This window comes from Staurois parvus, unplaced genomic scaffold (assembly GCF_062004578.1).
Source record: "Staurois parvus isolate SC_StPar_1 unplaced genomic scaffold, SC_StPar_1.0 ptg000390l, whole genome shotgun sequence".
In the NCBI taxonomy this organism is placed as follows: domain Eukaryota; kingdom Metazoa; phylum Chordata; class Amphibia; order Anura; family Ranidae; genus Staurois; species Staurois parvus.
Window position 1 is genome coordinate 3,437,508 of NW_028318186.1, and position 24,600 is coordinate 3,462,107.

General features: G+C 47.1%; 1 protein-coding gene across 1 annotated transcript in view; it reads left to right on the forward strand.

The window, feature by feature from the left end:
• LOC149455541 (allurin-like) overlaps positions 1 to 24,600 on the forward strand; it is a 72,852-nt gene that overhangs the window by 32,292 nt on the left and 15,960 nt on the right. The window contains exons 3-4 of the mRNA XM_089685962.1: positions 4,663 to 4,770; positions 16,047 to 16,137. Of these exons, the coding sequence (XP_089542088.1) occupies positions 4,663 to 4,770; positions 16,047 to 16,137 (199 nt within the window). The remainder of the gene's footprint in view (positions 1 to 4,662; positions 4,771 to 16,046; positions 16,138 to 24,600) is intronic.

The window sequence follows — 24,600 nt, forward strand, 5'->3', positions numbered from 1 at the left end:
AACAAATAACTCTGTAGACACCCTGGCTATGGGAAATTGCCTAGTTTTTCTAAGATTTGAGAGACACTAGGTGTGTCTGCATAGGACATAAAAATACATTTAGGAACAATTGGAAATATTTTTGGAAAGATCATTCAAAAGGAAAAAATAAAACATGTACTGTAACTTCCAGTATTGTGAATGCCCCCGTTTCAAGCCGTTAAGGTTGCCTTTTATTATATTTGCAGACATATGGGTTTCGCAACAGTGACAGCAGTGAAGAGATAATAAGTTAATGCCAATATTTAAACTGGATAAAAAAAAACTCTTATTAGGTTGGCCTAGTTTTGCATACAGTTCTGGTGGCCAGTGCTGACTTCATGATCCAGTGTGTTCCTGAAACAGTGGGAAGTTTAACTATTAGCTTAGAAAATATGGCAGGGAGATAGAGTGGCCAGGGCAAGGACTGTGTCAACTTAACCTCTAAAAGTGTCAATGCAAGTCATACCTCCAGGCTCATGCAGACTCTGCAGATTTGAATGCAGGCCCCTGTAACTGTCAAAATTGGTACATGTGCATAGAGTCAATCCTATAAAAAAAAAAATCTTAGTGAGGAAATTCTGAGGAACTCATGGTGCAACATCTATCAGGTATTATCCTGGAAGCAATATATTAGGTTTGCTAGCTAGATCAAACGAGCTACAAAATTGGATGTGCTCTAATTTATGGGTTTACTTCATGCTGCACAAAAGTTCAGCAATGGTGTGAATCCATGATTACTAAGAGGTTGTTGCCTGCACTGTTGGCGCTGTGAACATTAGATAAACCCATTTTCCACTGAAATGTTTTCCGTTTACCCATTAAGTCTAATATTTGTTCTGCAAAATAACTCAGTAAAGTCCTCTAATTCAATTGTAAATTCTTCTTTTGCATTATTATAAAGGAAGCCTTTTTAACTATGAAAATATATTTTTACAATATTTAGCTGTTTTGCATACATATAAAGTGACAAAGTTTTCATAAAGTCAGGTCTGGAGCAACAGATAGAGGTATCTGTGTAAGCCCTTCATGACTGAATTTGGAGAGGAATGAGGTAGCAATAGGTAAACAATTATCTAAACATTAAAGGAATTGGGGTGGGACATGTACTTGATTGGTTGAAGATGTGATGATGAGTAGCTGTAAGAGGGTCTGTGGAGAGAGTAAGTTCCAGCAACAGATAGTGTTAGCAACATTGGAGCAGCGTTCCAACCCTTCTGTCCGGTTTGATTCTTTCCGAGATAGAACGTATTGCACTTACAATATATGGTTCAATTTTTGCTCTCTAAATTGTCACTGCAGCCTGCATGGTATTAGAGCCTTTCAATGATAGCATGTGCAGTTAATATTCAATTGAGATCAGAGAGCCATTGCAAGTATGACAGCCCTGTGGTCATATGAAGATTCATTTGATATCTACAGTCATGATGATAATGTTCCCAAGGTGGTGTCATATGGCTGGGGATCCAGGGTGAAGATACTACTTTGTTATAAGATGACATTCAAAGTCATTGATCCAAATTCCAGTTTATGTTACTTTATTTCCAGTTTGTGTTATGTTTACTGCTTATTTTTATGAGTTTCAAGGATGTCGTGTAGTTTTCTAATTGATAAATTGGCTGCTGTGGCCACCAAATCCAGCCTTGGTATGGTATCAGTTAACTTTAATTGGTAGAAGTAGGTGGTGGATTATTGGTTGGCTCGGGTGACCTCAGGACATTTACAATACCTTTGTCATGCGGTTTGTGTTTGTAAATCTCAATGGACCTGAGTGAGCAAAGTAGGGAAGAAGGTGAAAAAGAAAGTGATAAAAGTAAGAAGAAAGATGTGGACAGAAGTAAAGTAGAGAGGAGGGTATGGAAGAAAATAAGGTAGGTGAGAGAAAATGTGAGGATAGAGAGGAAAGGGAGAAAAGCAGGGAAGAAAGTGTGGTAGGAGGTGAGGAATGTGTAGAAGATAGGAAGATTTGGAGGGAAGTGAGGTAGACATGGACAGCGGTGAGGACAGTGTGGATGAAAGTGGGGAAGAACGAGACACAGGTGTGAAGGGAAATGAGGAGAAGAAAGTGTGGAGGAAAGTGAGTGGAAGAAAGTCTAGAGGAAAGTGAAAACGATAGGGAGGAAGTTTTGGAAGGTAGAAAGAAAGACATGGGCAGAGGCAAGGAATGGAAGAAAGAAGGTATAGAAGAAAGTGTGGAAGGCAGAGCAGAAGATGTGGAGGGAAGTGAGAATTGGAAGGTGTGAAGGTGAAGAAGATAGGGAGGAAGCTGTGGAAGGAAGCAAGAAAGACAAAGACAGAAGGAGAGAAAGGTAAAGAAGAAGGTGTGAAAAAAGCAAGGAAGGTAGAATGGAAAGTGCAGAGTTGAAGGTGAGCAGGGAAGCATAGAAGATGAGAAAGAAGGTATGGAAGTAATAGAGGAATGTCTGGGAGGAACTGAGAAAGATTTGGACAGAGCTGAGGAAAGTAGAGAGGAATGTATGGAAGTGAGGGAAGTAAATAGGAAGACTTGGAAAGAAGTAACGAAGGCTTAGAAAGAAGTGAGGAAAGTAGGGAGAAAGTTGTGAAAGGAAGAAAGGAAAATAGAAGGGACGTTTTGGAAGGAAGTTAGGACAGCTGCTTGGAAGGATTGGAGGAAAATGAGCAAAATGAGCAAGGTAGAGAGGAAAATGTTGATGGAAGTGGGAATGGTAGACAGGAAAACGTGGGCAGAAAGTGAGGACAGTAGTCAAGGAGATGTGAATGGAAGAGAGAAATCTAGGCAAGGAGTATAGAAGGAAGTGAGAATTGTAGTTGGGAGTTATGGAAGGAAGTGTGTAAGGTAAGGATGAAGATGTGAAAGGAAGTTAGGAAAGAGTGAAAGGAAGTGAGAAATGTAGGTAGGGAGGCGTGGAAGGAAGTGAGGAAGAAAGGGTGGGAGGAAGGGTGATGGTGTGGAAGGTTTGGAAAGAAGGGACAAAAAAAAAAGGTAGGAAGTGTGGAAAGAAAGTGAAAAATATTCATTAAAGAAAGTTAAGATTTATAAAATGTCATAAGTCTGATCATTTTGCATATCCACAATTATAAGAATAGCTGTAAAACAAGTGACTTGCAGTGAAGCACCTGAGCAAGAGATCTCCCGAGATTGTACAATAGTAATATAATTGTGTAGCAGAAAGTATTATCTGTTAGTGTCTTTTCCCAAACAGAATTAAAGCAGTATTAAACCCAGAACCACCACCTGGTGATCTGGTCAGTAACATACCTCCCGTATTAGAGTGCCTACACTCTGGATGAAAGAGCAAAGCATTATCAATTTGGGGAAGAGAGTGTTTGATGCACAACAGATTTAGATACACAAATTGAAGCTAAACTCCATCTAACACTTTTTAAGCAGCTACAGCAACAATCGTTTTTCTTTTGGGATATGGGTTTTACATAAATAAATAAAAGCTGATCATTGTAAGCACGCCTGTCAGTGTTATAGAATATGTAATTGAATAATCAGAAAATAAAATAAAAAATATTGTATATTACCTCTCCTTAACTAAAGAGCCAAAAAATTGGTTACTGTTGTAATCACCAGCTCACCTTACAATAACATGGCGGGGTCCTCAAAAACCAAAACGAAGCGAGAAAGTATTGGGGGATCCAGAAGACCCCTCCAAAAATGAGGTTTTAAATGAGAACCAACAGCGGTATAAATAAAACCAACAACTTTATTGAATTCACAAAAAGGTATTAGGCCTATGTATCTGTTGACCTAACAGGCCTATCACCTTTTTGTGAATTCAATAAAGTTGTTGGATTTATTTATACCGCTGTTGGTTCTCATTTAAAACCTCTTTCTTGGAGGGGTCTTCTGGATCCCCCAATACTTTATAGAATATATAAACCCAACATTTTAGATTCCTGATATGTGCCTGCTGTACCATGTATTTGTATGAAAAAGTATCTTGTTCTCTTTGTATTGCTTCCTTTGTGTGAAATCTCCAGAGTTCCTGCCAGTCCCTCTGCTACCCTATTAAAAACTCACCACACTAGGCAGGAGAGCACAGTGTGGTCAGTTCTCTAGCTATGCTGCAAGCTCAGCCTGCTCTCCTCCAATGATCAGACTTGTCCTGACATGCCCCCCTGCACAGCCATTCACTGGGAAGCTTAGTGTACGCTATTTCCTCTCCCCCTGGCTCTTATGTAGCTGAGAACACATGGTATGTTATCACATATAAAACAGATAAGAAAAGGTATTTATAATGTTTTTATATCTATACACAAATGTTTTGCCTTTCATTTCTATTTTAAACTGAATGGGTTGTTTTACAAGGTGAGGTTTACAGTCAGTTTAAATGGTTTATCTCAACTCTCTAACTGCCACAACAGACAAATTTACTGGCAAGATCACCAGGTGAAAATAAAGAAGGAAAGCTTAAAAATAAAACGAATGCAGCCATCATATCTACAAATTGGTAAGCTACAATACACCAAATGTTTTGCCTTTGGGTGTAATACCGCTGTAAGTAGGTAGGATGGACAGTCAGATTCAATTATCCCTTCAAGCAATATGCTAATCTCAAAACAACAACTAATGAGTATTATAGAATAACACAATAAATGAAAATTAATATTCCTTTTTGTGTTTTATGTATTTACTTAATATCATATATACAGGTTGACAACGTGGGGACGCGGATAAAAGAAAACCAAGATGAAATTGTACACTGCCACAATGACGTGAGGAGCACAGTAAATCCGCCAGCCAGTGACATGCACAAACTGGTAGGAAAAGTCCCCAACATGGCTAATATTTTTTATCCACAGGCAGCTTAACTATTCAATAAAACACAGAAACTGAACCCAACACAGTTTTACTTAAGCTATAGCAGTACAGAGTGGGGTTGATTTACTAAAGGTAAATAATCTGTGCACTTTGCAAAGTGCAGTTGCACTCTGCAAGTGCAGTTGTTCCCAGGGGCGGACTGACAACTCATGGGGCCCCCGGGCAATAGGGGATCATGGGGCCCCTGTGTCCTTGCCCAAACTCAAAAAAGCCTATGAAAAAGGCACCAGGGGCATCTCATGGGGCCCCCTACTGACCCGGACCCTCGGGCAGTGCCCAAGTTTCCAAATGGTCAGTCTGCCCTTGGTTGTTCCAGAGCCTAGTAAAGAGCAGAAGTTCTATTGACTTCCATCATCCAATAAGGTGCAAGCAAAAATGCTGTTTTGTTTTTTATTTTGCACTTGATTGGGTATTCTTTGCAAAGTGAAGCTGTACCTCATTTCCTAAGCTTCAGAGAAACTGCACTTGCGCAGTGCAAATGCACTTTGCAAAGTGCACAGTCTATTTGCCTTTAGTAAATCCACCCCATAATGTTTTCAAGTCTTTAAAAGTGTAAGAAGACTATGACTTTCCTGAGCACCGTCTCTGTGAACATCTAACACTGACCGAGGGAATATGGAAGAAGTGGAGAGGGTGTAGCTAGAACTAAACTAACTAGCACTAAACAGAAGGGGAGGACATTAGTAAACAAGTTACATTGGCCCAAAAACACCACTGGATGTCAGCATACTACAAAAAACAGATAGCCTTATGCTAATTGATACAAGACATACAGTAAAACAATATAGGAAAGATATCATATTGCACAGTCAGGAATGGGACACCGTTTTTACTAGTGCAGCTTTGCAACTTTCTGGCTGACCACTGTTGAAAATGAAGGCAGGAAGATTACACAGAAACCTGCAAAACCAAACAAAGGTTTCCAGCTGTCAGATAGGTGTGTGAATTATGAGAGTAGACTGAATTGTAAATGTTTTCACAGTATATGTGCTGAGCTCAGCTGGTATTTGCAGCGGTAAACCATGCAGAAAACAGGGACACCCAGGAACAGTCTAAGCAGGTTTCTTCTGCACTTTTAAAAGGGCCATACATGGTTGACATGTGCGTTTCATTTCATTACAATTTGTATTTTGGATGAAAATGTCATTTTTGGAGATTCGGATGTATACAAATCTCTGAATGGATATAGTAGCAAATGGCAACGAATTCCAAGAAAAGTTATAATAAAATTAAAGAATGCATTTGTTTCATTTGGATGATAGTTACATAGTTACATAGTTAGTCTGGCTGAAAAAAGACAAAAGTCCATCCAGTTCAACCACAGAAACATCATGTTACAGTAGTTCGGGCCATGGGGAAATGAATTACATTTTTTAATTTGTTCAGTTAATGAATGGTTCCATTCATTAATTCAGATGCACATGATGCCAGTCGATATTGTCCAGTCAGCTCATGCCATTTCTCTTGGTGGGTTGCACTAGCATCCTTCAGATTCCATAATATATCGGATATATAGCAATCTTCCAGGAAAACGACACAACTTTTCTAATCCACGTTGACCAACCAATATATATGAAATGAATGCTGCAGATACCTATATGAATTCCAAAAACAAATTGGTTCAACACAACAAATATGACAAAAAACATTCTTCAATGAACGAATGCATCTGAAAGGAAAATTTGCACATTGCACATGTCTACCTACAACACTTTCTTTCCTATTTTTCTCCCTTTACTCCCTATTTTCCTCACCTTCCTTCCTTCTTTCTACACTTTCTTCTCTACTGTACTTTCGAATATGATGAAACAAAATTCTTCAATCCAAAACGAAACAAAACAAAAATTTCCACATGTGCACATGTCTAATATACTATATCGATCGAAATGTTTCAAGCTCAGCAACAACCAGCCAAATTTTAATTAGGGTTTGGCACTTCCTATCGAAGGGACATGTTGGAAACTTTTGCTTGATCAGTGGTTGCAGCCTCCTCCATCCACTTTGTCTAAATGAATGGAGGAATCTGTTTCTTTCTCATTCAGCCCATGTTGATAACATACAGTGGATGCATGATAGTCCATCAGCTTTACCTATCTGGGCCCCTGGCCTGTATTCTACATTCAATTTCATTTCCTGCAGATTCCAAAACTATCTTACAACCCTCACAATGTTCCCTTTGTTCCAAGCCATCAACTTTAGAGGAAAATGGTCTGTAATCAATCGGAACTGTCTGCCTAAAAAGTAATACCTCGGTAGTTCTAGTGTCCACCTAATATCCAAACAGTCCCATTCCACTATTGAATAGCTCCCTTTTTCATGTGTTAGTTTCTGTTTGAGGTATGTTACTAGACTTTCTTTCCTGTTAATTTCCTGTGACAGCACTGCCCCTAGGTCAGTATCAGAGTCATATACTGTATTTGTGCAAGTAATTATTGATTGAAGTTGGGGTTGGTTAACACTACTGCCTTCAAATCTTGAAAATCTCTCTCTGCCTCTTCATTGTATTTCACTATGGTGGACTTTCTCCCTTTCATGAGATCAATAAATGGAACTGCTATAGTAGCACAAACTTCTAGAGATCTCCTACAATTCCTAAAATACCTCTAACCTGTTTTGTCCCCTTCTGGGGCCAACGTTTGATTTCTTCAGTCCATCAGAAGTGGACCTCCTGCCCATTGCTTTATCCCAGATACCAGGCTTCTTCAAGAGCTATTATGCTATTATTTTTTTTGGATTGGCTATTAACTTGGTCTTACAAATGGATTAAGGAAATGCATGGACCTTCTGTCAGTAGTCCCAGTCAAAATTAAAAATGGCAATCTCATCCAGATATTATTATTTTATTATTATTATTATTATTATTCAGTATTTATAAAGCGCCAATAGTTCGCTCAGCGCTGTACATTACAAAGGGGGACAGAACATGTGACAGAACAATACCAATACAATGCAAAACATGAGGGGATCGAGGGCCCTGCTCTTTCAAGCTTACAATCTAGGAGGGAGGGGATGGTGGCACAGGAGGAGATAGCTGTGGGGGATGGAGTGGTAGGAAGAGTGGAGGAGGTCGGCAAGTTAGCAGGGGGCGGGGTAGGCTTCCCTGAAGAGATGGGTTTTCAGGGTGCGCCTAAAGGAGAGGAGAGTAGGTGATAATCTGATGGGTTGGGGCAGGGAGTTCCAGAGGATGGGTGACACCCTGGAGAAGTCCTGGAGGCGGGCATGGGAGGAGGAGACCAGGGAACTAGAGAGAAGGAGGTCTTGTGAGGAGCGGAGTGTGCGTGCTGGGCGGTACTTGGATATTAGGTCAGTGATGTAGTTCGGGGCAGTATGGTGGACAGCTTTGTACGTCAGCGTTAGGATTTTGAATTTGATCCGTTGCGCAATCGGAAGCCAGTGGAGGGATTGGCAGAGGGGGGTGGCGGAAACGGAGCGGTTGGAAAGGTGAATGAGTCTGGCAGCCGTATTCAGGATGGACTGAAGCGGGGATAGCCAGCGGCGAGGCAGGCCAGTGAGGAGGGAGTTGCAGTAGTCGAGTCGCGATATGATGAGGGAGTGGATGAGCTGTTTAGTGGTTTCTGGAGTTAGGAACGTGCGGATTTTGGCGATGTTGCGGAGGTGGAGTCTGCATGAGTTTGTTAAAGAGTGGACTTGGGGCCAAATCATATGTTTTGTGGTGCCCTGACTAATAGCGTGATTTGCCAATAGTAAAATCAGGGTGGTAATGTACCTTGTGAGACCCAACTTTACTATCAACTCATTCACTCAGAGATTGAGGTACAGTAAGCATCACATTTTAATATTTTATTTAGTTTCAAGTATTTTTATTGAAATATTTTAATACAATACAAAACAGTACATATCAGTGCAGTTCACAACTGGGTACATACATACTTCAAATGGGAAAAAGAAAATTCCCCACCAATTGGCTGGGGATATATGGGCAAATATCGAGTGTCTCAGAAGATGTTGTTTGTTTAGTGTGAACCCATTAGGTGTGAAATATTGTAAAAGGTGGAGCCGGACAGGGTGGGGGGGGGGAAGGGGAGGGGGAGGAAGGGGGGGACACCAGTCTAGGACAAAGGGGTCGCAATTTTACAAATTTATGTATATATTATCATCTTATAGAGCAGTTGGGGTTTTTTAGCCATCGAGACCATTGGGTATTGAATTTCTGATGGGATGAGTTATTGAGGGCCGATCTTCTTTCCATATCGCATTGGAAATTCATGACCGCTATAAGGGCAGAGAGAGAAGGAGTTGTGGAAGATTTCCATAGCTTAGTGATGTTAAGTTTTGTGGCTGCTAATATGTGGATAATGCCGGTATGGGATTTGAAATTGAATTTGTCGATTCCTATATGCAGAAGTGCGAGAGCAGGATTAGGAGCCACTTGGGCTCCATCAACTGAGGAGATCAAGTGGAAGATACTGTTCCAGTATGATCTTAGAGATTTGCAGGTCTAAAGTATATGTTGATCCTATTTCTCCACATTGTCTCCAGCAAGCGGATGAGTGGTGGGGATAATATAAAGAGAGTTTAACAGATGTAAAATACCACTGGTGTAAAATTTTCATGTACGATTCCCAGTGGGAGCTACATCTAGGTGCTTTATGTGTGTTGTTAAAGGTGTTTTCCCATGTGTGGGGTTGGATTGATTGTGAAAGAATTTTCTCCCAGTTGGATAGAGAGGTGGATTGTAGGGTATACAGAGACCTGGATATAAGCGTGTAAAAGGTTGAAATTCCTTTCTTAGGGTATTGCGCTTTATTAAGGAAGAGATACGTGGTAGTAGGAACCTTCAAATGATGCAAAACATTCATCTCTTGTAAGGAGTGAGCTATCCTCAAGTATGTGAAGATTTCACTGTCAGGTAGGTGAAACTTCTCTTGGATGTTTGGGAAGGAGTTTATTGTGTGGTTTGTATAAAGGTCTTGTACACTGAATATACCTTGATTTTCCCAATGTAAGAGGTTCAAAGAAGGGGTAAGAAAGTGTAGCACGGTGATCGGGGTCGGTATCGTTATTTATTCTGGTGAGTTACATAATAAGAGGTCATACCAGGCTTGTAAGGAGGCTCGGATGCAAGGGTGTTTGGGTAGATTTCTGGGTTTAGAAGGATGTGGTAGGAACAGAATGTCACGTAGCGGTGACGAAAGGTGCGGAAGTGTTTCCATAGTGGTCCACGTTTTTTTGATAGTTGGGTGCCACCAATAGTAGAGTTGGCCTATAAGTACGGCATTATAGTATGATTTTAAGTGTGGAAGGCCTGCCCCTCCTCTAGAGGTTGGGCGTATGAGGAGGTTTGTTGTACATCTGGGTTTCTTTGTGTTCCAGAGGAATTTAGCAAGTATTCCTTGTAGTTTGGAGAAGAAAGCGTTGGGGCTGGGTATAGGAAGTGTGCGAAAGATGTAAAGGATTTTGGGCAGTATGCACATTTTTAGAGCAGCTGCTCTTCCCAATTTCGATAATGTGGACGTGCGTAGGTTTTTAAGTTCTTGAGGGATGGATTTGAGTAGCCGTTTATGATTTGAGAAGTAAAGTTGGTCTGTCGAGGTGGTGAGTTTAATTCCCAGATAAGGGATGCTGTGTTGTTCCCATGAGAAGGGAAAGCGTTGGAGGAGTATTTTCTGGAGCTTAGTAGGTATATTAAGATTTAAGACAGAGGATTTGGGCGCATTGAGTTTGTAGTATGATACTTCTGAATATTTTTGAAGATGTGTTTGGATCGTTTGGAGTGATTTGTGTGGATTGGTAATCATTAATATTATGTCATCTGCGAATAGGCTAATTTTGTGTTCTCTTTTGAGATGGGTGATCCCTGTGAATGCTGGGTCTTCTCTGAGTTTTGAGGCTAATGGTTGAATAAGTAGGGTGAAAATTATGGGGGACAGGGGACAGCCTTGTCTGGTACCATTGGAGATGTGGAAAATTTGTGATAGTGTACTGTTGGTTAGTACTCTCGCTGAAGGGTTGGAATAAAGGGCAAGGATTGCCGACAGCATCCAGTCTGTGATTCCAAACTTTTGAAGCGTGAGTTTCATAAAGTGCCAGTGTATTCGGTCAAATGCTTTCTCAGCGTCCAGGGATAAAAGTAGGGAGGGTTGTTTAGTGGTTTCTAATGTATGTAGAAGAGAAATGAGTCTCCTCGTTGCATCAGGCGCTTGGCGACCAGGAACGAATCCTACTTGGTCTGGGTGGATTAGGGTGGGTAGGTGGGGAATCAATCTTTGGGCTATTAATTTGGCGAAAGTTTTATATCTGTATTAAGTAGTGAAATCGGTCTGTAGTTCTGAACAAGTTGGCAGTCTTTGCCTGGTTTTGGGATAGTTGTGATTATGGATTGCAGCATTTCATTAGGGAGTGTACCTGTAGATGCGGCATGGTTAAAAAAAGCGGTTAGGTGTGGTGTAAGGTTAGGGGCAAATATTTTATAAAATTTGTTTGTGAAGCCATCATTCCCTGGAGATTTATTAAGGGGTAAGGTTTTTATAGTTTTCTCTATCTCTATGGGAGAGAATGGGATAGATATAGAGGTGAGTTGTGACGGAGTAAGATGGGGTATATTAGTGGTAGTTAAGAAGTTTTGTATGGACGATGTCATTGGTTGGGGTGTATCTGGGTCATCGTTGATATTGTACAAGGTTTGGTAGTAAGTTGCAAAGGCGTCAGCAATGTCCTTTAGATTTGTAAGCGAAGTGTGGGTAGTTGGGTGTAAAATTGAGGAGATTTTAGATTTGAGGCGTCTTTGTTTGATTATTTTTGTTAGAAGTGAGTTTGCTTTATTACCTAGAGAGTAATATTGTGATTTCGTTTTTTTGGGGTTGAGGTCATATTTATATAGTAAAAGGGTTCGGAGCTGGTTTCTATCTGAGGTGAGGGATGCAGATGTGGAGGTATTGGGGTTTTGTTTGTTAATTTCCTCATTTAGTTTTATGGAAGCTAAAAGTTGGTTAATTTGTTGTGATCTCTGTTTATTGATTCGGGCATTGAGTTGTATGAGAATACCCCGCATGTAGGCTTTGTAAGCAGGCCAAAGTGTGGTTATACAGATATCAGGTGTAGTATTCAGGTCAAAAAATAAGTTATGAGCTTCTAATAAATGTTTTTGATTCTCTGGGTTCTTCAATATAGTAGAATTCAGTCTTCAGATGGGGGGGAGTGCTGAGCGTTGAGAGTCGTCCAGGATTATGTTGATTGGAACGTGGTCTGACCATGTGATGGTGCCGATGTTAGATGATGTTATATGTTCATTTATCTGTAATAAAGAAATCAATTTTGGAGTCGGATAGATGAGAAGGGGACTAGTAGGTGTAGTCTTTTTCGAAACTGTGCTGGCATCTCCAGATGTCGTAGAGGTCGTGATCATGTAGGAAACGATTGAAATTCTGTTTGATGGATCTTTTGCTGGAGGATGAGTCCAGGAGTGGGTTGCCAATGACGTTGAAGTCTCCGCCGATGAAAAGTATGCCTTGTTTTTTAGAAGAGATAATGGTGTTATATAATAATAATAACAATAATAAATAATAATAAAAATGGTGTGGAGTTTACGATGAAATTGAGTTTGATTGTTGTTTGGACCATAAACCTTCACTAGAGTGTAGAGGGTGTCGTTAAGTTCGCAAATCAAGATGTGATAGCGACCTTGAGGGTCAGCTGCTTCTGATATATAACAGAACTGTATAGTGTCTTTTATGGTTGTAAGAATGCCATTACGTTTCTTAGGGTTGGTGGCCATGTAGAAGTGGGAGAATCGATGTAGTTGTAGTTTTGGGATCTTGGATGTTGCGAAATGTGTTTCCTGTATAAAAAGGATGTCTGCATGAGATGTCTGAGTTTCCTTTTGGAGCATCGATCTTTTGAAAGGGGAGTTTAAGCCATGAACATTTAAAGATGTTATGTTAATCATAATGTGGATCCGTGATACAGTTTGAGAAGTAGTAGAGTTGGTGTTTGAGGCGTTGATCAAGGTTGGACGGATACAGGTGCGATGAGGAGAATTTTGTAGTCTGGGCAGTGCAGAAATGGCTCGATCGGAGAGTCAGAAGCTGTGTTCCAAGTTCATTCGGAAGACTTAAGTGAAGTGTTGAAGTGTTTGGTTGACTGGTGGTGCGGGAAAAGAGGGATGCGAACAGGGGTAAAAAAGGCTTGCGTAAAACGCAAGAAACATGAGTAGCTTGGTACGCTACTTCAAAACTGGGGGGTGTGAACAAGCATTGACCATAGACAAGGTCATGCCAGACAGTGTTTGGTAACAAGAAAATTTTAAACTGGGCCGATCGCCAGATCTTAATTAGATAGAAGGGATATAGTGGGGTAGAGCGTCAGGGGTGCGGCATTTGGAGCGGATAAGTGGTATAATGCGCCAAGATTATTCTGCTTCCATCTGTTGTGTAGTAGAAGAGGTGGATTGTTGGGTATCTGCAGGTAATATGTGCCAAGTCTTCAGTAAATCTATGCCCGCTTCTAGGTTTCTAATTGTGTAAATTCTGCCCTGGTGTCTGACCATAATTTTTGTGGGGAAGCCCCATTGGTAAGCAATGCCATGGTTCCGTAAGGCCTTGGTGATGGTAACCAATTTTGTTCGGTTAGGAAGCGTACCTTTAGATAGATCAGCGTATAGTTTGATGTTAGCATGTGACGATGGTGATGGAGGGGGGTTTCTAGCTGCCGCCATTATCTTCTCTTTTCTGTGATAGAAATGAATACGTGCCAAAACATCCCTAGGGATTGATGCTGACAGGAAAGATAGTTTTGGGATTCTGTGAGCACGGTCGATGGCGAGCTCAACATCTGAGAGAGACGGGATAAGGTGTTTCGTATATTGTTGGATGTGGGGTAGTAGTGCTTCATTGGTGATAGTTTCAGGAATACCCCTAAATTTAATGTTGTTTCTTCTGGACCGATCCTCCAGATCCGCTAGTTTCAAATTGATCTGTTCGATGTCAGAAGTATGGTCCGCATGTGCGTCAATCAGTCGTTGTGGGCTATAACTATTTTCTCCATCTTTGTCTCAATATGGCGTGGTCTGTGGTCCTGCGTTTGAATCACGGTAGTAATTTGGGCAAGTGATGAAGTTAGATCGCTGTGTAGTGTCTGCCTAAGTGAGAGAAGCAGGTTTTTCATGCATATTTCAGAGATAGGTTGGTCAGACACAGGGAGCGTCTCTATCGCTGGAAAGTCATTTGCATGCTGAGGGGATGGATGGATGTGTAGTGTCTGTGTCCAGACTTGGACGTGATTTAGCTGGGCTACTTGTTGTGGGGGACAGGGGAGGAGATGACTCACCCGGGTCCCCTGGGTAGAGTGGGTACTGCAGCCTGGGATCCTTCTGCTGACACCTGTCATTCTCCTCAGACCTGCTTGCTCCGTTCACAGAGCCGGCGCTATCTTGGTTCCCTGCTTGAATAGCAGGGAAGAAATGTGTTAGTTTCCTCGGCTGTCCTGGGGTTTCTCGGCAGCGGGGCATAGCTGGGGAGGGTTGTGCACCTCTGCCCTTGCTCTTCCTTGTATTTAGCTCCCTTGGGGCCGATGTGGGCCGTGTCGGGTCTGGCGGATGGACAGAGCGGTATTCACTGCACGTCCATACAGGAGCCGGCCGCGCATGCGCCCCTCTTAATATTTTATTTAGATACCTAAAGTTTTTGCAGAACCTCAGGATGCCATCCAGCTAAGGGTTGAGCACAATGGAAATTACCCACAGTTTATCCAGAGGAAGGCAAAAAAAACAGCAAAGCATGATCCATTTTGCTCCTGCAAAGGTTCCCATCCACCAGACGTGTTTACATGTGGCAAACACTATTCCAAGCTTACAACCCGGACTGTCTTGTGCCAACGGTAAAGCATGGTAGCAGCACAATCATGTTTCGGGCAGACATATCTTGGTATTCTGCAGGCCCCATCATCACCATGAAACGTAGAGTCACTGCCAGTGACTATGTACACATTTTGGCTAACCTCATGCACCCCAAGGTTCAGCCATTGTTTCCTGAAGATATCATAATTGACCAAGGCAATAATACTCCGATTCACACAGTTGGTGTTGTCAAATTGTTGTTTGACGAGCATTCAGATGAAGTCTCACACCTTCAATGGGGGCCACAGTTGCTGGACCTCAATATCATAGGTCCACTAAGGGAGGTGCCCCTGACCTGTGTACTCCTACCACAAGGCCATCCTGACTGACATCCTGGTGGCTATGATTTTACTCTGGATGTAAGTTTATTCATCATTTTATATGCTGTAATTTTACATATTAAAGACATACTACACTATTAGAAGCCTCTCTGGGTCTCATCTATTGCATGGGAGCCCACTTTTGAAGGTTCCTGCTGGTTTGGAGTGATGTATGATTACCCCCTCCCCCGCTGATGATTTTCCTAGTGGATGACTTACGAATGTACCTGGATTGATGACATCTGGTGGCTAACCTGCAGATGACATCCTCCTGAAACCACAAGTCCAGAGCACCAGGAGCGGGTCTTAATTGCTCCATGCGCATTTATGCGCTATCTGGTTAGTGCATTATTTGTACAATTACAGGATCACTAGAGTCACGATTATCTCTGATCATGGATCACTTGGACAATTGCACTTATCACTTTATCCCACCATGTAATATGGACTGAGTTTTTTCATCTATGCTAGTGTGCAACCTATGTTCTGATTTTCCGTTTGTTTTCATTAAGTTTTATTAGCGCTGCATATATTTTTCTACATGTGTTTATTGGGTTCCATAGGTTACCTCTTATGCTAGCTGCTTTTTATTGATGTTCCCAGCGCTCAATTACCATTCCATACATAGGTCCACTATGGTCAAGTTTGAAGAGCAAGGTTCAAGCTCTTTTTCCACCTCTCTGGGAGAACTGGAATGGTTTTTGCATGAAGTGTGGTACCAGAATCCATTATCCACCATCCAAAACTTATATTTGTCAATTCCCAGGAGAATTCAGGCAGTCAGGGATGCCAAAGGCAGTTCAACACCATATTAGCTAACAATTTTGTTCTTTTACCTGGTGTTTCCATAATTTTGTCCAACCTCTCTATAATATATGAAAATAATGGTTATAAGAACAATGCAATGTTAGTGGGTTACCAAAAATGTCTCTTAATGATGACTTTTATCATAGAATTTTTACTATAGGTTGCATTATGACATACAGTATGTTCTGTCCCTTTTTATCACAAACTGAAACTCATGTATTTTTATTGCATTTAGGTTTGGAATAAAAATGCTGCCCAAAATGCTGAAAAGGTTGCAAATTTGTGCCGTGAGTGGCACAGTCATCCATCCAAACGAATAATAGAAGGTCAGTATTAAACAGGAGCATTAGGCCAGATCTGTATAGAGTTAAATTGATCAAAACCAAATCAAAATATAATATATTAAAGCTTGCTAGTTTTTAGATGTGTATTCTGCAAGTACAAAAAAATTTGTTGATCCTGGTAGAAATCCAGCAACCTAAAAACCTTCCGTAAGGGATCTGCAACTGCAATCTAAAGTGAGATAGAGAGATGAAGAGGTGTTTTAGGCTCCATTCACACCAATGCATTTTTAGTGCTTTTTGCAGAAATGCACTACAGTCCATTTAACATGGTTTCCTATGGAACATGTTCACATCTATGCTAAAAAACAGCATTTTTGCTACAATAGAGTTCAATGGAGAAACTGCTGAAATTCATGATAGTGCGTTTTGCATTTTTATTCTGCCCAGCAACAAAAAATGCAAAACAAATTGCAAAAAGCACTGTAGAAAGTATCAAACGCAAAATGCATATATGTGAACCAAGCCTCAGTCCAAAACAAGGATCAAGAAAGCATGCTAGGGTGACAATGCTGTCCTTCCATAGATAAAGACTGATCGAACAGTGTAGGAAAAAGAAGTGTTACCCTCAAGATCACCCAGTGAAAATAAAGTAAAAGAGAATAAAAAAGGAAACTAATGCAGCCACCACATCTAAGAACTGGTAAATTAAGTTGCCTTTTTTAATTCAGTGCCATATATTTTTGGCAGATGTTTACTAAGGATTTTTTCAGAGGTTGGGTTGGTGTCCTATTTCTACACAGATTGCCAGGCTACATGGTCACATCTTCAAAACCATGCAGGTGAAGAGCAATGTGGACATCTGTTAGGTCTGGAGGAGTGAGCACTGGGCATAGGATGGAGGTCTCTGAGAAATAAATTTCTTGGCCAAAAGTAAATTTTGTATCTCAAGTTACAAACCAGGCAGGTGTCATGAATGAGGTTTCTATAAGGAGAATTTGTTTTTTTGTTAGTGATTCATCTGTAAGAGTTGATGAATCTTCAGGTGGTGATGTGGAAGTGTCAAAGAAATTAAGTGTTTACCTGGATCTATTGTCAGGAAAAATAAGAAGCACATTTTAAATATTGACAAGAAAGCTAGTCAAGAGTGCCGTGTCAATGTTGTTGTGCACCTTAGCACCAATGATTTGTCTCAAAATGTTGCTTTCTACACAAAAGAGTTTTAAGAGTTTGGGTCAGAATCTTCAAAAGGTTGGTCAGACCCTTGCATTTTCAAAGGTCTTACCTGTCTATAGTGCACCAAAAAAGAAAGCATTTCATATTTCAGAGTTTGATGTGAGGTTTAAATAAATATGTGTATCGGTAACCCCAAATAAATTGATGATGATGAAATGTGATAAAAGTACAGTCACAGCACATCTCCCGATACAGCCACCTACATGACCATGATGACCAGGGTTCTTTTCCTCCATATGCAGAGGCTGCCAGCACACACACAATAGCGACTTCATGCACCCTGACCCAGTAACCATTCTAGGTGATGTCTTTTTAGCTTTTAATGCGGATTAAACATGTAACTGGGGATGGGTATAGGGTATGGAATACTCTAATAAGTGCAAATTCCAAAACAAGATGCTAACTTCACTGTCCTATATATAGCACTTCTTGACAACAGAGACTGAAAGGGAAGGCAAGATCAGCGGTACTGTAAAGGCTGTACCCCGTAAAGCAACATTATTATTATTATTATTATTATTATACAGTATTTATATAGCGCCAAAGGGTTTGCTCAGCGCTGTACAATAGCAAGGGGGACAGAACATGAGACAATACAGAAACAATACAATACACAAGGGGTTCGAGGGCCCTGCTCTTTCCAGCTTACAATCTAGGAGGGAGGGGAAAGTGGTACAGGAGGAAATGGCTGTGGGGAATGAAGTGGTGGGAGGAGTGGAGGAGGTCAGTTATTAGATGAGGGTGGGGTAGGCTTCCCTAAAGAGGTGGGTCTTCAGGGTGCGCCTGAAGGTGACGAGGGTAGGTGACAGTCTGATGGATTGGGGTAGGGAATTTCAGAGGATGGGGGAGGTCCTGGAGAAATCCTGCAATTGGGCGTGGGAGGAGGAGACCAGGGAGCTAGAGAGTAGGAGGTCCTGTGAGGAGCGAAGGGCACGGGTAGGGTAGTATTTGGGTATCAGGTTGGTTATGTCGTTTGGGGCGGCGTTGTGAATGGCTTTGTAGGTCAGGGTTAGCAGTTTGAATTTGATGCGCTGGGCAATCGGGAGCCAGTGAAGGGATTGGCAGAGGGGGGTGGTGGATGTGGAGCAGTTGGTGAGGTGGCTGAGTCTCGCCGCTGAGTTCAGGATCGACTGGAGTGGGGATAGAGTTCGTTTGGGTAGGCCAGTGAGAAGGGAGTTGCAATAGTCCAGGCGTGAGATGATGAGGGAGTGTACGAGTTGTTTGGTGGTGTCTGGGGTGAGGAATGTACGTATCTTGGAGATGTTGCGGAGGTGGAGCCTGCATGATCTTGATAGCAATTGGACGTGGGGTAGGAAGGAGAGGTGGGAGTCCAGGGTGACACCTAGGACTTTGGCATGTGGGGTGGGAGTGATGGTGGCGTTGTTAGTAGAAGACCAGGAGCTCGGTTTTGTACAGGTAAAGTTTGAGGAAATGGAGCGACATCCAGTCTGATATGTCGTTTAGGAGATGGGTGATGCGGGCGGAGAGTGAGGGGGTGAGGTGGGGGGTAGAGAGGTAAATTTATGTGTCGTCGGCATAGAGGTGGTAATTGAAGCCGTGGGAATGTATTAGTTTGCCAAGGGAGGAGGTGTAGATGGAGAAGAGGAGGGGTCCAAGGACAGAGCCTTGGGGGACTCCGACAGAGAGGGGGAGGGAGGGGGGAGGTGGCAGTGTTATAGGTGACGCTGAAGGAGCGTTGGGAAAGGTAGGAGGAGAACCAGGAGAGAGCAGCGTCCCTGATGCCAAGGGAGTGCAGTTTAGTAAGGAGGAGAGGGTGGTCGACAGTGTCGAAGGCTCTTAAATATCCTTAAATCACCAACCGTCACTCAGATCAGCAAACTGTCTTATACTTACAAGGTCATCGAATAGCTGCCCAGACTTCCTGTTGCCATCTAATGATGTGTTAGTAGACTGGATCCCCAAGGGTGAAGTCTCTGGGGTATCTCTGTAGTTGCTGGTCTGGTCCCTCTGGCTCTGACACAGTCAGGATCCTGATGAACACCAGTGTAAATCAGCAGCAAGGCCTTCAGAGATGATAACTTTCCCAGCTGGTGAATCTCCTAGGTCAAATGTGTAGGTGTCAGGAATGGACTGGCCAGCAATGGTGGGACTCACCTGCCTTATGGGCTGCAGTACCAGGGCTGGCCAGCGGGTGCTCCCAGCAATCAGAGACTCAACCTTGCAGCCAGCCAAACACCTGAAACTGCTTATACTGGTGTATTTAAGGGATGGCCAGACCTGCAGACTCTGCCTTGGTGTGTGTGTTTTTCCTGGGCCCTGTATCCTGTTCCTGCATCCTGTTCCTGTTCCTGTCTTGTTGCTGACCCTGCCTGATCTGGACCTCTGCTGACTTCTCCTGCTCTGACCCCGGCTCGTTCCTGACCATCCCTCTGCCTGACCCTCTGTATCACGCTGCCTGCTACCTGCTGAACCTGGCTTGTGACCCCGACCATTCTCCGCTTGCTCCCCCTGTACCTACCTGCCCGATTGATATTGACCCGGCCTGCCTGACGACGCTTGCATTGTATGTACTGTTATCTGTGGGTGGTTGGTTTGGTTTGTTTGCACTGTGTTATGTTTTAGTATTGCACTGCGTTTATGTTTGTATTGTTAGTGTTAATAAATTATATTGTTTATAACATATCTGAAGTCTGCGTTTCCCTGCGTCAGTCACACACCTCTGGTCATACCTGGGAGCCCTGACATTACACCAAGGCCAATCCTGACCAGAAGTGGCTGCACAGGGAAGCCATCTTGGTTTGTTGCTGGGAAGGATGGATCTGGATGAGGTTGCGTATTTATATCTGCTAGTGTTTGATGACAGGGAGTATGCTTATCAGACTCTGAAGGAGTATCCCCGGGATGAACTGCTAGAATGTATACGGCTCGCTCATGTTCTAGTAGATCAGGGCACAGAATTCTCTGAGGTGCAGCCATTGATTCAGGTTTGTGCGGAGTTGGTTTCATCTGGTACCCCCGAATGCAGGGATGAATTTTTGCCGCCATTTAGTGCAGACCAGGTAGAGTCCCTGGTATGGTTATTAGAGGATGATGTGGGTTACTTTCTGGAGCGTTATTCTGCATGTTCACCACAGATACTAAGAGATTGTATAAACGCAGTGCAGTCTTTGGTCAGACAGGCTTTGTGTAAGCTGAGCTTTGTTCAACCCATACTGCAGACATGGACAGACTTGTTGCACCCAGCCTCAGTCAGCTTACAAAGACCCAGTCCTGCTTCTAATCTATTTCCTCAAAACTCTACTCCTGTATTCCCAACAGCTCCTCCTGCCCTGCTATCTACCGCATGTCAGTACCCTGTTCCCACTCGCTGCACCTATCCTGCCTTTAACCCTGTAAAAAAGTCCTCTGTAGCAACTGTTCCCTCTCCTGTTCCATCTTCCAGCTCTTCTATGTCTCCAGCTGCTCCATTCGTTTGCAGACCTGCGTTTACTTGCAGTGCTCCAGTAGTTAAAACCAGAAAAAAAGCAAAAATTCTTTCCAACCAATACCATCCTGCCAGTATCCAAACCGGTGAGCCTGCCGTCTGAGAACCTGCCTTCCGTGGTTCAGCCTGGTGCACCCGCACTTCAGCCTGAGGTCTGTACCCAGCCTGATGCCTGTATTCAGCCTGATGCCTCTACTCAGCCTGATGCCTCTACTCAGCCTGATGCCTCTACTCAGCCTGATGCCTCCATTCAGCCTGATGCCTCCATTCAGCCTGATGCCTCTACCCAGCCTGATGAACTGATCCAGCCTGATGATCCTATTAGGCCAGTTGACTCGATGTCCGCTGTTGATCCAGACGATACGGTACCTGATCCGGTGCCCGCTGTCGTGCCAATTGACTCAGAGCCCGCTGTCGTGCCTGGTGACTCGGTGCCCACTGCCTTGCCAGATGACGCGGTGCCCGCTGGTGAGCCAAATGACCTGATGCCTGGTGACCCAGTGCCCGCTGTCATACCTGGTGACCCGATACCCGCTGTCGAGCCAGACAATCCGGTACCTGATGACCCGGTGCCCGATGTCGTGCCAATTGACTCAGAGCCCACTGTCGTGCCTGGTGACGTGGTGCCCACTGCCTTGCCAGATGACGCAGTGCCCGCTGTCGAGCCAAATGACCTGATGCCTGGTGACCCGATGCCCGCTGTCCAGCCAGACGATTCAATGTCTGACCCAGTGCCAGCGGTCAGGCCAGTTGACTCGGAGCCCACTGTTGTGCCTGGTGACTCGGTGCCTGTCGCTCCGCCTGGGGGTCCGGCGCCCGCCGCTCCGCCTGGGGGCCCGAGACCTGTCGCTCCGCCTGGGGGTCCCGCGCCCGCCGCTCCGCCTGGGGGCCCGAGACCTGTCGCTCCGCCTGGGGGCCCGAGACCTGTCGCTCCGCCTGGGGGTCCGAGACCTGTCGCCCCTCCTGGGGGCCCGGCGCCCGCCGCTCCGCCTGGGGGCCTGATGCCTGTCACCCCGCCTGGGGGCCCGGTGCCTGTCGCCCCGCCTGGGGGCCCGGTGCCTGTCGCCCCGCCTGGGGGCCCGGTGCCTGCTGCTCCGCCTGGGGGCCCGGTGCCTGCTGCTCCACCTGGGGGCCCGAGACCTGTCGCTCCGCGTGGGGGTCCAGCGCCCGCCGCTCCGCCTGGGGGCCCGAGACCTGTCGCTCCGCCTGGGGGTCCGGCGCCCGCCGCTCCGCCTGGGGGCTTGAGACCTGTCGCTCCGCGTGGGGGTCCGGCGCCCGCCGCTCCGCCTGGGGGCCCGAGACCTGTCGCTCCGCCTGGGGGTCCGGCGCCCGCCGCTCCGCCTGGGCGCCCGAGACCTGTCGCTCCGCCTGCGGGTCCGGCGCCCGCCGCTCCGCCTGGGGGCCCGAGACCTGTCGCCTGGGGGTCCGGCGCCCGCCGCTCCGCCTGGGGGCCCGAGACCTGTCGCTCCGCCTGGGGGTCCGGCGCCCGCCGCTCAGCCTGGGGGCCCGAGACCTGTTGCTCCGCCTGGGGGTCCGGCGCCCGCCGCTCCGCCTGGGGGCCCGAGACCTGTCGCCCCTCCTGGGGGCCCGGCGCCCGCCGCTCCGCCTGGGGGCCCGGCGCCCGCCGCTCCGCCTGGGGGCCCGATGCCTGTCACCCCACCTGGGGGCCCGGTGCCTGTTGCCCCGCCTGGGGGCCCGGTGCCTGTCGCCCCGCCTGGGGGCCCGGTGCCTGCTGCTCCGCCTAAGGGCCCGGCGCCCGCTGCTCCGCCTGGGGGCCCGAGACCTGTCGCTCCGCGTGGGGGTCCGGCGCCCGCCGCTCCGCTTTGGGGCCCGAGACCTGTCGCTCCGCCTGGGGGTCCGGCGCCCGCCGCTCCGCCTGGGGGCCCGAGACCTGTCGCTCCGCCTGGGGGTCCGGCGCCCGCTGCTCCGCCTGGGGGTCCGAGACCTGTCGCTCCGCCTGGGGGTCCGGCGCCCGCCGCTCAGCCTGGGGGCCCGAGACCTGTCGCTCCGCCTGGGGGTCCGGCGCCCGCCGCTCCGCCTGGGGGCCCGAGACCTGTCGCCCCTCCTGGGGGCTCGGCGCCCGCCGCTCCGCCTGGGGGCCCGATACCTGTTGCTCCGCCTGGGGGTCCGGCGCCCGCCGCTCCGCCTGGGGGCCCGAGGCCTGTCGCTCCGCGTGGGGTCCGGCGCCCGCCGCTCCGCCTGGGGGCCCGAGACCTGTCGCTCCGCCTGGGGGTCCGGCGCCCGCCGCTCCGCCTGGGGGCCCGAGACCTGTTGCCTGGGGGTCCGGCGCCCGCCGCTCCGCCTGGGGGCCTGAGACCTGTCGCTCCGCCTGGGGGTCCGGCGCCCGCCGCTCAGCCTGGGGGCCCGAGACCTGTTGCTCCGCCTGGGGGTCCGGCGCCCGCCGCTCCGCCTGGGGGCCCGAGACCTGTCGCCCCTCCTGGGGGCCCGGCGCCCGCCGCTCCGCCTGGGGGCCCGATGCCTGTCACCCCACCTGGGGGCCCGGTGCCTGTCGCCCCGCCTGGGGGCCCGGTGCCTGTCGCCCCGCCTGGGGGCCCGGTGCCTGTCGCCCCGCCTGGGGGCCCGGTGCCTGCTGCTCCGCCTGGGGGCCCGGTGCCTGCTGCTCCGCCTGCGGGCCCGGTGCCTGCTGCTCTGCCTGGGGGCCCGAGACCTGTCGCTCCGCGTGGGGGTCCGGCACCCGCCGCTCCGCCTTTGGGCCCGAGACCTGTCGCTCCGCCTGGGGGTCCGGCGCCCGCCGCTCCGCCTGGGGGCCCGAGACCTGTCGCTCCGCCTGGGGGTCCGGCGCCCGCTGCTCCGCCTGGGGGCCCGAGACCTGTCGCTCCGCCTGGGGGTCCGGCGCCCGCCGCTCAGCCTGGGGGCCCGAGACCTGTCGCTCCGCCTGGGGGTCCGGCGCCCGCCGCTCTGCCTGGGGGCCCGAGACCTGTTGCCCCTCCTGGGGGCCTGGCACCCGCCGCTCCGCCTGGGGGCCCGGCGCCCGCCGCTCTGCCTGGGGGCCCGATGCCTATCACCCCGCCTGGGGGCCCGGTGCCTGTCGCCCCGCCTGGGGGCCCGGTGCCTGTCGCCCCGCCTGGGGGCCCGGTGCCTGCTGCTCCGCCTGGGGGCCCGGTGCCTGCTGCTCCGCCTGGGGGCCCGGCGCCCGCCGCTCTGCCTGGAGTCCTGCCCGGAGTCCTGCCCGGAGTCCTGCCCAGTGTGCCGCTGCCCGGAGTCCTGCCCGGTGTGCCAGTCTTTGATATCCTGCCAGTTACCAGACCCGGGCGGTGGAACATTTTGCCCAGCTAGGACTGTTTGGAGCGTCCTGAGGCCGCTCCTTGAGGAGGGGGTACTGTCAGGAATGGACTGGCCAGCAATGGTGGGACTCACCTGCCTTATGGGCTGCAGTACCAGGGCTGGCCAGCGGGTGCTCCCAGCAATCAGAGACTCAACCTTGCAGCCAGCCAAACACCATGAAACTGCTTATACTGGTGTATTTAAGGGATGGCCAGACCTGCAGACTCTGCCTTGGTGTGTGTGTTTTTCCTGGGCCCTGTATCCTGTTCCTGTTCCTGCATCCTGTTCCTGTTCCTGTTCCTGTCTTGTTGCTGACCCTGCCTGATCTGGACCTCTGCTGACTTCTCCTGCTCTGACCCCGGCTCGTTCCTGACCATCCCTCTGCCTGACCCTCTGTACTACGCTGCCCGCTACCTGCTGAACCTGGCTTGTGACCCCGACCATTCTCCGCTTGCTCCCCCTGTACCTACCTGCCCGATTGATATTGACCCGGCCTGCCTGACGACGCTTGCATTGTATGTACTGTTATCTGTGGGTGGTTG